The sequence below is a fragment of the Macrobrachium nipponense genome, chromosome 19 (genome assembly GCF_015104395.2).
Source record: "Macrobrachium nipponense isolate FS-2020 chromosome 19, ASM1510439v2, whole genome shotgun sequence".
In the NCBI taxonomy this organism is placed as follows: Eukaryota; Metazoa; Arthropoda; class Malacostraca; order Decapoda; family Palaemonidae; genus Macrobrachium; species Macrobrachium nipponense.
In genome coordinates, this window is record NC_061088.1 from 55216020 (window position 1) to 55228902 (window position 12883).

Genomic DNA, 12883 nt, shown 5'->3' on the forward strand with positions numbered 1-12883 from the left:
AACTATTTCTTTATGTTGTATTCTGATGTTAATGTTTTGTAGCATGATTGTCATAAGTTATGTGCTTGTGTTCATGTGTGCATGAATGTTGTTAGTTATTGTCTGTTTTTCTGTTACAGATGTGGTAGTTTGGTAATGTGTTGAATAAAGCTTGGAATCTGTCACCAAGTGTTTACTGTCATTACACTGGATTTCTGACCAACATAGTATTTTACAGGTCCAACGCTTATTTGGCACTAAGAGTAAAACTACTTAGCACTACATATGGCAGAGCTGAGTTGAACAGAAAAACCCAGGGTTCTGCATTCTTTCCTTCTTGTACATTTGAACTTGTGGCCAAGTCAAGTGATGTTATGAAGCCCATTATACACTTTGATAAATTTTCCACAATTTTATATACATAAATCTCATAATACAACAATAAACGAATCAAAATAAATCAATGTATCAAATTACTGCGTTACTGCCTTTACCGTGCCTGCCACCAAGTAGCCAACCTTTGTAAACTATGAAAATTCTTATACTGTATTTAAAATACCAAAGATGAGATTTTACCTCTATTTTTTTAAAATACACACTTTGCAATCTACCAGACTCAGTGAAAAATGAGTATACAAAAACAGGATGGAGACGTACTGGAGTTTTCGGATATCTAAACAAATGCATGCATACTGTTAAAGGTTAACATACTTTGTGCCTGTTTTACTCTGCGAATAGTAACAAAATGTTAGGTTCTACTTTAGGAGGAGCTGAGGAAAGTGAGTTCCTATGTGTGTGCACTTAAGATTACAATACATTGCGGCCTTTGTAAAGTTAGTTATACATGTTGATAAGACTTCCATACACAAGTTTATAACAATTAAAAAATCAGTAACGTAACCAAACTTAATCACAGGATAAGTTTCATGACGAATCTATTACACACACATGCATCTATAGACTTGTTAATGTCAGAAAAAGCACCAAAAGTTTTTTCAAGTAATGATTCAAATATACTTGGTACTTATGTAACACCAAAAGTTGTAATTGTCCCAATTATCAAATATTTCATGACCAAAAAGATAAAGAGAAAAAAGCATATCAGCATAAAATGAGGTCTCACCTTTTCTAGAACTTGGAGGTCTAGATGGCTGCAACTCCATTGGTGGTTCCTGAGAATAAGTATACATTTAAGGTTTTGTAACAGTATCACATCTATTCTTCATTCAATCAAAATTTGTAGTATTGACTGAGATACGAACTGAAGAAGGAAAACCATGATCATTTCTCTATCCTAATGAAGATATCCTCCAATAACATAAGTTAATATGCAATGAAACCAGAGTAACACTATGCATATGAAACTTGTAATTAAAATCTTAAAAAATAATGAATGGGTCTACAATTACAGTGAAGATTACTGAGCAGTAACACTTCATAAGTCTATCTAAATAATCATGTGCTTACATAAAACATGCTAAAGCTCACAAAGTCCCCCCATAAACTCAGAAAAACAAGGAAATAAATCATAACAAAGAAGAGTGTCCTAACTCCCAATAAAAAGCTTAAAAAATTATTTTTCCCAACAAACCTACAACTGACAATAGACTACTGTACACAGAATAGCTAACATTTTTGGTAAACAAGTTCCCCAGAAACTTCAATCCCTATCATAGAAAACAGCAATAGACAGGTAGGTGCATACAGGTAAGCGTACTCACACATCCACTGGATCCCAAACAGTCCAGCAGTCATTCACCTTTTATGGGTCTGTGACTCATATACCCAGGGTCTGCAGTTTCTCAGAGGATTGCCCAATTTCAATGAATCACAATCTTAAAATTTTCACTCATAAGCATTTGGGGCTTCCTTACTTTAAAATGAAATACATGTAGATTACATTTTAATGTTCACTTTCCTCCATTTTTCTTTTGGATACAAAGAGAAAACTGCTTTTCACATAGGGTAGCCATGCTCTTCTGTGAATCTTGCGTGTATATATACCTAGCAATAAGACCTTTGGAATAATTTCTCATTTCAGCAGATTTGCTAAAGTTCACATGGAAGAACAAGATGTTACTTTTAACAGCAAGCTTCCTGTTAAAATAACTGCTACATAATTGCTTTCCCTCTTGGCTTTTTATTGAAATTGCTAACAAAGTTAGTTATATAAAAACTGTTTATTTGTAAATATGGTTTGATAACAGTTTAAGGTTCTCATAAATACTGACTATGATGCAGATGCAAGACTATTAATTTCTAAAAATTAATTCAGTAAAGGTGAAACATTTCTTTAAATCTTTTATTTTGACTGTACTACTATGGTAAAAATTCTGGAAGCTGTGGCTTAGTAAAATATCTACTCACAGACTAAGTCATGTGTAGATTTGAAGGAAGGCAGCTCATCTGAGCCTAACAGCAAAGATGTGAGTGCATTTGCATGGAAAAACAAGATATATACATGCATGGAAAAACAACCTCAGATGCTAATCAGTAACAACCTCAGATGCTAATCAGTTTACTGCTAGTATTCCTGTTTCCTATTAATCAAATGTGAATATTTTTCCAACTGTCTGCATGCTCACTGCACTGTCACTCTGGCAAATATAAATTTCTAACTTGTATCAGTACTCTGAAAGATGTCTTAAAAACTAAAGATGAAACCTCATATTTAAGTATTTTTGACATGGTGGAATGGGAGAGCTGAAGACTGTGAGAAATGCTGTTGACTTTTTTTTTAACTGCATATTGTTTAATTAATTGCATCTTCAAGAGCAAGAGCCTTTCTTGGCTTCTTACCAGAAATTCCACCAATAGGTGCAGACTTCCTCTTAGGGACCATGGTGAAATTTACTGTTCCGATATATACGTATACAATATAGTAATGTTGCCTTTGTGATGAGAGAGCTCTGCTGAGAAGGCATATTGCGAGTAATTTAACAATGAACTGTCATACTGTGTTGTACTCTAGGCATCAGACCACCCCAGCCCCACTGCCAGAAGTATGGTTTTAAGTATGAGTGGTTGTATGCCAAGCAGGTTGTAGGTCAAATGATACTATATACAGTGCTCCCCCCCTTTTATGAGGGAATAGGTTCCACAACCTGCAAAACTCCCCTCTAAAAAACAGGTTTTGACATATAAAAAACCTATTTCTGGGCTCGGCCGTGTCGCTCCGTGAAATAAGTTCCTTTAGTGCTATTTCTAATGTAAAATATTGCTATAATAGTACCAGAGAACTGCTAAATTGGACATGTCAGAATATTCTGACTCGCTCACCTTATTAAAAGGTGTCGGTATGGATCTGGGGCGAGTGAAATACACTACCACAGCAGCCTCTCCAATTAGCCTTTTCCACATCAAAACCCTTTAGAAAAGGGGAGCCGTGCTACGGCTCAATTCCTGCTACCGCGTAGGTAGCCTCAGTGACGTCATTCCTTTAGATAGCCTTTCATGAGCTGCACGCATTTTTTGCGCTCTCGTATTTTCTGCTTTTGCTTGCGTTTTTGCGTTATGGATCGTCAATCTCCTTCTGCATCAAAGTTAAGTACAGGCAGCCCGCGGTTAACGGCGCAATCACTCAATGGCGAATCGGTTTTACGGCGGTCGTCAAAAATATTCATGAAAATTAAGGCATTTTAAAGGTATCTTTACGGCACAATTTTCAGTTAACAGCGCCGCTAGCGCCGTTGTCTAATGAGTTCATACATTTGTAGAAATGCCGTTCAGACCATAAAGGTTATGCAAATTATATTAACAAATTTTATGGAGAGTTATTACGTAGGTATTAGGGTAAAATATATGCCTCTGACGCTGTTCTATGCCGAAAATATCGAGTTACATAAGTGCAAATTTAGCTATGGATGTGTCAATTTATAAATGTTCATGCTTTTGTTTAAAACGTGTATGAAAATGTATTACGTGAAAGGTATTTTTATTTCTGTGCAGAAATATGATACAAAGGCAGCTTTTGAAACTGCCCTTCACGTTATCAAATACGATGTTTTTTCATGTTCTTTCTTGTGAGCCGCCGCCTGCTGCTCTTCCGAAAATATCGATTTAAAAAAAAAAAAAAGAGTGCAAATTAGCGATCGATGTGTCGATTTTATAAATGTTTATGCTTTTATGTTTAAATGTGTATGAAAATGTATTACGAATAGGGTATTTTTATTTCTGTGCAGAAATATGATAAAAAGGCAGCTTTTGAAACTGCCCTTCAAGTTATCGACTACAATGTTTTTTCAAGTTCGTTCTTGTATGCCGCCGTCTGCCGCTCTTCCGAAAATATTGAGTTAAAAAGAGTCCAACGATCGATGTGTCGATTTTTTAAATGTTTATGCTTTTATGTTTAAAATGTGTATGAAAATATATTACGTAAAGGTATTTTCATTTTTGTACAGAAGTAAAATACAAATTAAGCCAGCCTTTGTAACTACGCTCCACGTTGTCAGGGGATGTTTTTTCATGTTCTTTCTTGTCCGTCAGTTCCGAAAAATGCATTGTGTTATTTTATTAATTATGCATCTTTTCCACAAATCCTTTAAAAAGTTATACATTATTTCACTGTATCCAAGAATATTGTATGTATTCTCATATTATTGTATTCTAAAATACTACGGCAAATTTAAGCCAGTATTCCGCAGAGCGGCCAATGTTGTGGTTTGAAATCAGCTGATGAATACGAGTTTGTTTCACCATAACGCAATTCTGAGCGAATGCTCTTGCTTCTAGTTAGCATAAACGAATATCTATATACTTGACTTATATGAGACAAAGTTATTTTTCCTTATACAGCGTGTTTTTAGGTGGAAATATTTATTGAACATGTCTCGTTGTGAATGTGAACTACTTTTTTTTTCGTTAACAGATTACGTTGGCGGCATGATTGTTGCGTAAAAAATTATGTGATTCCGTTCACAATAATCCTTTATATCATCGTAATACGAACTTTACGTTATTTATCTTATATCGGCGTGAAACCAACAGTAAAATGTCTTCTTTCAAGCACAGTAGTTTTGATTAAAATGATATTGTCATGATACAATAAAGTTTTATACATACTTACCTGGCAGATATATACTTAGCTATAGATTCCGTCGTCCTCGACAGAAATTCGAATTTCGCGGCACACGCTACAGGTAGTTCAGGTGATCTACCGCCACTGCCGCTGGGTGGCAGGAATAGGAACCATCCCATTTTCTAAGACAGATTTTCTCTTCCACCTGTCTCCTGAGGGGAGGCTGGGTGGGCCATTTAATAGTATATATCTGCCAGGTAATTATGTATAAAACTTTATTGTATCATGACAATATAATTTTTATACATTCAACTTCCCTGGCAGATATATACTTAGCTGATTGGCACCTTTGGCGGAGGGTAAGAGACAGCTAATTACTGAATAGACAGGGAACATACGTTGTAGGTAACAAAATTATAAGAAACCTTGGTTCCTACCTGTGTCGGCGAAAGACTTCATGGCTACTGCCTAGGAGCTTACATCACCTCAAGAGCCTCAGAGAGGTAGAGACCTCATGCTAAGAGTTCTTGATGGTCTGTCGATGGGGTCTTATCCACTTACTCGACAGAACCTAAGGATCTTTGTCAATGGGGTCCTATCCACTTACATGACAAAACACCTTGCCATATGGCATCATCAAGGAGCATAACACCGATCCCGATCACCTGACCCCAAAACCGGGGTTAGTACTACGATTGAAAAGAGTTATCCCCCAAACATCCTTTCAAACGACCATAAAAACTCAAAACCAAATAATTTTATAGTTAAAAACAATATTATTTAAGGATCAGCACCAGCTCCCTGCCCCAGCACGGTATCCGCTGATACATAAGGTCCAAGAGAAAAGCACTTGTCATAAGTCACTCTGACATCTTTTAAGTAGTGGGAGGCAAATACCGAGTTGCATCTCCAATATGTTGCTGCTAATATGTCTTTCATTGACCTATTTCTATTAAAGGCTAGGGAAGCTGCAATTGCACGGACTTCGTGTGCTCTAACCCTAAGCAGTTTAAATGTTTTCTCCTGGCATTTCATGTGAGCCTCTGTTATCACATTTCTCACGAAGAATGCTAATGCGTTCTTCGACATTTGCCTCTTCGGGTTCCTTACCGCGCACCATAGGCTCTGATTACAACCCTGAAGTTGACTCTTTCTCTTCAGATAAAACTTCAGTGCTCTGACCGGACAGAGAGACCTTTCTGCTTCTCTACCCACAAGGGGAGAGAGGCCCTTGATTTCAAAACTTCTGGGCCAAGGTTTAGAAGGATTCTTATTCTTGGCCAAAAACAGAGGTTGGAAAGAGACAACAGCAGAATCTCCTCTAAAACCTACCCGAGAGTCTAATGCATGTATCTCACTGACTCTCTTGGCCGTCGCGAGGGTCAAGAGAAAAATGCACTTTCTCGAGAGGTCTCTAAAGTATCCAAAGAGAGAAACTGGAGGACCACATCTAGGTTCCAACTTGGAGTGATAGAGGACTTAGACTTTGTAGTACCAAAGGATCGTATCAAATCATGGAGATCCTTATTGTCCTCTATGTTAAGGCCCCTGTTTCTAAATACAGCCGAGAGCATACTTCTATAACCTTTTATGGTAGAAACAGCTAAACGTGATTCCTCTCTAAGGAAGAGAAGGAAATCAGCAATTTCGGTCACAGAGGTATCGGAAGAGGACAGCTTCTTCGACCTACACCATCTACGGAAGACTTCCCACTTCGATTGATAGACCCGCAGAGTAGAGGATCTGCGGGCTCTGGCAATTGCGCTTGCAGCTTTTCGAGAAAAGCCGCTTGCTCTGACAAGTCTTTCGATAGTCGAAAGGCAGTCAGGGAGAGAGCGTGGATGTTTCCGTGATATCTCTCGAAGTGGGGTTGTTTGAGCAGATCTGTCCTCATGGGAAGAGATCTGGGGAAGTCCACCGTCCATTCCAGTACCTCTGTGAACCAGTCTCGAGCGGGCCAATATGGGGCGATGAGTGTCAGTTTCGCCGCCTCCGAGGAACGGAACTTTCTTAACACTTCCCCCAGAATCTTGAAAGGGGGAAAAGCGTAGGCATCTATGCCCGACCAGTCCATGAGAAAGGCATCTATTGCTATTGCTCTTGGATCTTCTACAATGGAGCAAAAGTTTTCTATCCTTCTGGAGAGAAACGTGGCGAACAGGTCTATCTGAGGCTTCCCCAGAGAGACCAGAGCTTTCGGCAGACTTCGGAGTGGAGGGTCCACTCTGTTGGAAGGACCTGGTTCTTCCTGCTGAGTCTGTCTGCTCTGACATTTTTGGTCCCTTGTACAAACCTCGTCAACAGTACAATGCCTCGTTCCTCTGCCCATATCAAGAGGTCTCTCGCTATCTTGTATAGTGTGAGCGAGTGAGTCCCCCCCTGTTTTCGGATGTAAGACAGAGCCATGGTATTGTCCGAATTTACCTGGACTACCACGCCTCTGACCTCCGACTCGAAGTTCTTCAAGGCTAGATGAACTGCCATAAGTTCTTTTACATTTATATGCCAGGACACCTGTTCTCCTGTCCAGGTTCCTGACACTTCCTTCTTTCCTAGAGTTGCTCCCCATCCCGTTTCCGAGGCGTCGGAAAGCAACACTAGGAGAGGGTTCCGAATCGCAAGGGATATACCTTCGTTCTTCTGAAGCGGGGTTAACCACCACCTCAGGTGTAATTTTATTTCTTGTAGAATGGGAAACTGATCCGAAAGATCCCCTTTCTTTCTGTCCCACATTCTTTGCAGGTAAAATTGCAGAGGTCTCAGATTGAGCCTCCCCAGGGAAACGAACTGCTCCAGCAACGAAAGGGTGCCCAGAAGACTTAACCATTCCCTCGCTGAGCTTCGTTCTTTCCCTAAGAAGGTTGAGACTTTCTCCAAGCCTCGAGCAATTCTGTCTTGCGATGGAAATGCTCGAAAACCCCGAGAATCCATCTGAATCCCCAGATAGACAATGTCCTGGCTGGGGATCATCTGAGACTTCTCGAGGTTCACGAGCAGTCCGAGTGAGCGAACGAGATTCAAAGTCGTTTCCAAGTCCTCCAAACATTGTTGTTTTGATTTGGCCCTTATTAGCCAGTCGTCCAGATAGAGGGATATGTTCACCCCCTCCAGATGAAGCCACCTTGCTACGTTCCTCATCAGGTTGGTGAACACTTGAGGAGCCGTAGACAGGCCGAAGCACATGGCCCTGAATTGAAAGACCCTTCCCTGCATCATGAATTGTAGATATTTCCTCGATGACGGATGCAGAGGGACGTGAAAATATGCGTCTTGTAGATCCAAGGAGGCCATCCAATCTCCTGGACGCAGAGCCGCCAGAACCGAGTTGGATGTTTCCATAGAGAACTTCTGTTTCTCTACGAATCGGTTCAGTGCGCTCACATCCAGGACAGGTCTCCACCCTCCCGAGGCTTTTGGTACGAGGAACAGTCGATTGTAAAAGCCCCGAGTATGGATCCTGTACTAATTCTATGGCCTCCTTGTCCAACATTTGTTCTACTAGTTGAAGAAGGGTCTTCCTCTTGACAGGGTCCGCGTACTTCGCCGACAGTTCCCTCGGAGTAGACGTCAAGGGAGGTCTGTCCCTGAAGGGGATGAGATATCCTCTCCTCACAATTGAGAGGGACCAGTTGTCCGCCCCTCTCGACGCCCATTCTTCTGCAAAGTTCAGAAGTCTGGCGCCTACTGGTGTTTGGAGGACTTGAGGTTCACTTGCTTTTCTTGGTAGGTTTAAAGGCAGAAGACCTACCTCTTCTTTCTGGTCCTCGCTTCTTAAAGGAGGATCTAGAAGACGAACTCCCTCGAAAGGGCAGCTTTTGGATCCGTGTCTCCCCCTTCGTAGCAGGAACAGCTGTCCTCGGCCTTTTGGTTGACTGAACCAGAAGATCTTGTGTCGCCTTCTCAGTAAGTGAGTGAGAAATATCTCTCACTAACTGAGAAGGGAAAAGCTGGTTAGACAGAGGAGCATACAGAAGGGACGACCTCTGTGCCGGAGAGACAGCTTTCGTAAGAAAAGAACTGAATACAGTTCTCTTCTTAAGTATTCCCGCCCCGAAAAGGGAGGCCACTTCTCCCAATCCGTCTTGCACTGCCTTGTCCATACAAGTCAAAATACTATTAAGGACATCGGGGCTCAGTTGTTCATTGTCTTGTGTCCTCTTGGCCATCACCCCAAGGGACCAGTCCAGAAAGTTGAAAACTTCCAAGACATGGAACAATCCCTTGAGGAGATGGTCCATTTCAGACATTCCCCAAGTTGTCTTGGCTGAAGATAGAGAGTGTCTCCTCGACGCGTCCACCAGCGTTGAAAAATCTGCCTCTGCAGTAGCTGGGAGGGCAAGTCCCATTGCTTCGCCTGTCTCATACCAGATACCCCTCCTCCCAGAAAGTCTGGAGGGAGGGCAGGTAAAGACAGTCTTTCCCGCCTCCTTCTTGGAGTTAAGCCAATTTCCAAAAGACTGCAAAGCCTTCTTCATGGAAATTGTCGGCCGCATCTTCAGGAAGGAGGACGACTTTGAGGTTTTCGCGCTCGTGAAAAGCGACCGAGGAGACGGAGGAGGGGCAGGACTCAAAGAATCTCCAAATTCTTGGAGCAAAAGCGCAGCCAACGCTTTGTAGTCCGATAGTCCAGCGCTTTTTTGGTCTTCGGTGTCAGAGACATCTTCCAATGCAAGTTCCCCCGGAGAATCATCATTAGCCGAGGGAGAACGTCTCTTCTCGCAAGGTGAAGGGCTCTTCGCAGAATCAGCTCCCTCCCGACAAGGGCGACGGCCGCCTGTGCGGCATCTTGCGTCCCTGTCCGGCGAATGCCGATCCTGAGAAAAAACCCAATCATCATCTAAATCCTCCTGACAAGAATGACGGCCGCCTGTGCGACATATTGCATTCTTCTCAGGAGACAGCTGTGCTTGCGGCAGATTTCCACCAGAAACGGACATATCGTGAACAGGACGACGGCCGCCTGTGCGGCACCTTTCGTCTCTGTCCAGAGAAATCCGCTCCTGGTCCAAATCATAAAGAGACGCTTCCTGGTTTATTTCTCCGTATGATTCTTTTGAGGAAAATCTTGGCGCTTGGTGCTTAACTGTTGCCGAAAGTCCGGTTTGTTCAATGCGCTTGGACGTATCTGTCCGTCTCGGACCGTGTCGTATGTCCGAGCTGTCCACATATGGAACTTGGTGCTTGGCTGGTGTCATTCCAGTACGACACTTCTGCCTGTCCGTCTTGTCCGCTTCTGGCGCCTGGCGCCCAGACGGAGTTGCCTGCGCACGACATTTTGTCCAATCCAGGCTGTCCGCCTTGTCAAGGTTGCCCGCAATCGGCACGAGTCGCTTGGACATAGTTGTCCTCATAGGACATATCCGCCTGTCCGGGCTGTCCGCGTCTGGCGAATGGTGTCTGGTTGGCGCCGTCCGCGTAGGACACTTTTTCCTGTCCGAGTCGTCCAATTCTGGCGCCGAGCGCCTGGGTGGTTCTGTCCGACTTGGACACTCTTCGTCATTGTCCGTATGTGGCGTCCCAATCCTATGAGTTTTAGTCCTTCTTTCTTTATTCCTCTCTGTACTCGTACGAGGAGTAGAGGAGATAAGTCTGGAGTCCGGAACGCCCGTAGGACGAGATCTCTTAACAGGAAGAAAATCGTCCTTTCTCCTCGGAAGGTCTTTTCTCAATACTCCTACTAAAGAGGAAATTTGTTCCTGCATTTTAAGTAGGATGTCCGTCGCGGTTTCTTCCTTTTCTTTGCCATGAATAGGAGAATGCGCTCTGGAAGGCGTAGGAGATCGAGATAGTGTCCTCTTGGCTCTTTTCCTCTCGTAGGGAGAATCGTCCGGGAAACGTTCCGGGCTCGAGTCCAACGTCGGAGCTTTCCAACTCCTCTTGATCGGACGCGACAGTTTGTCGGAAGTCCATCCACTTCTTCGAGGAGACGAATCGGATGACGAAAAGCACTCTTTTAGGATGCCTTTCCAATGGCGATCCTTGGCAGTCTGGGACGCTACAGATTCTGCCGAGGGGACGCCTGACCGGTAGGGATTCTCCGTAACCTCCGTACGACTGTCGACATTCCTTCTCCTCTGGGCCTGGGAGCTTGGAAGAGGTCTAGATCTGGGAGCGAGACAGAGCCGATCAGACGCACCCTCCACTACACTGGGGACACTTATGTCACTTTCCACATTCTTACCTTTAAGAGCTTGCATTTCAAGCTCCATCCTTCTTAATGCGGACTTCAAATTTGCAATCTCCGCAGCAGAACTTGCAACATCTGCTACGGGAGAGGTTGATACTGCATGTGAGGAAGCAATTAATTGGGGGTTAGTTATGCTAACTGGCTCGTTAGAGCGAGATCTACTCATGCTTCTAGAGACAGCCTTTCTAACCCTATCTCTCTCTAGTTTCCTTAAGTAGGAATCTAGGGTCTTCCATCCTTCCTCATCCATATTCACACATTCATCACACGTGTTATTTCTAGTGCATTCATATCCCCTACACTTCTTGCATACCTTGTGAGGATCTAACGACACTTTCAGTAGCCTCCCCAAACAACCCTCATTCATACATCTTCTAACTTCGCAGCTAGAATCAGACATTTTTGAGCAAAATCCGAAGCCAAAATCCAAAAAACGTTCCACAAAAGCGTATGCCAAACCACAGATCCAAATACGTCACCAAAAAGACAGTCCAGAAGATCAATGGCGATGAAAATACGAAAATCGAGTCAGGAGGTAACAACAACGATGTTATGGCTACCCGCGACAGAGAAAATCTGTCTTAGAAAATGGGATGGTTCCTATTCCTGCCACCCAGCGGCAGTGGCGGTAGATCACCTGACCTACCTGTAGCATGTGCCGCGAAATTCGAATTTCTGTCGGGGACGACAGAGTCTATAGCTAAGTATATATCTGCCAGGGAAGTTGAATGTATAAAAATGATTTTATCCCAATTTTATCTACAGTTGTGTTTGATGGCAGACGTTTACTGCAGTTTTATCCTTGTTGCCGATGTACGATAATAGTCATTAACAGCTTGAACAGTTTTCTCAGCTTCAGTTATAACTAAGTTTAAATTTAACAGTATATTTCCCAGTTGATCTTTAATCTATATGTATTGATCTCTGATCTATAGCAAATAAAGTTATTACATTAAGATATCTCAGTTCTATTCTATACATAACGCCATTTATAACAAATACGGTAATGTTGTACTGTAGTACGATGATTGAAATACAAGCCAAACAGATGTTATCCAGTTCAGTTGTACTTAGAAAAAAAAAAAAGTTGTTTCTCGTTCGGTTGTTCATGGCTGTACACGTTCACGCAATGAGTATAACGTTAAAACCATACTTTCATCATTCTCTTTTGCTGTTATTGAACTTATGTAACTAGAAGATGGATAAAGTTAGGCCATTGTAATTTGATCTCTCATAAAATCGGACTATCGTAAGACTAATGATCGTAACCTGAACACCACTACAGCTACCTGTACACTGTATAAACTTTATTATATCTTTACATACTCTAGACACCCACATGTACTGTACAGTAAATTCTATAGTACTAGTATACTGCATAAATATAATTTTACTTATTGCGCCGTTGTGGGATTACAGCGCCTTTGACTGGTCTAGAGTTTCGAAAGAAGGTGTGCGGTAGCCGTAGGCTTTAAAATCGCTCAGCGTCGAAAATCGCTTGGCGTCGGTGGCCAGGAACGGAACCCCTGCCGCTAACCGAGGACCGCCTGTACTGGTTTTTGTTCGACACTATTTAGGGAGTGCTTTTGACCTTTGTGGTTCTTTTTATTTAGGATTTTTCGAGGCATCGCCTTACGCAGTGGCGGCTGCGAGCCGCCATTTCGGCGTACCCCTTTGTGTCGTATTGGTTTCACGTGGTC

At 42.5% G+C, this 12883-nt stretch overlaps 1 protein-coding gene across 3 annotated transcripts in view; it reads right to left on the minus strand.

The window, feature by feature from the left end:
• The window catches only part of LOC135217072 (TRAF3-interacting protein 1-like), a 343407-nt gene that overhangs the window by 161699 nt on the left and 168825 nt on the right, over nucleotides 1–12883 (minus strand). For all 3 annotated transcript variants that reach the window (XM_064252769.1, XM_064252754.1, XM_064252762.1), the window contains one exon: nucleotides 1103–1151. In XM_064252769.1, the coding sequence (XP_064108839.1) occupies nucleotides 1103–1151 (49 nt within the window). The remainder of the gene's footprint in view (nucleotides 1–1102; nucleotides 1152–12883) is intronic.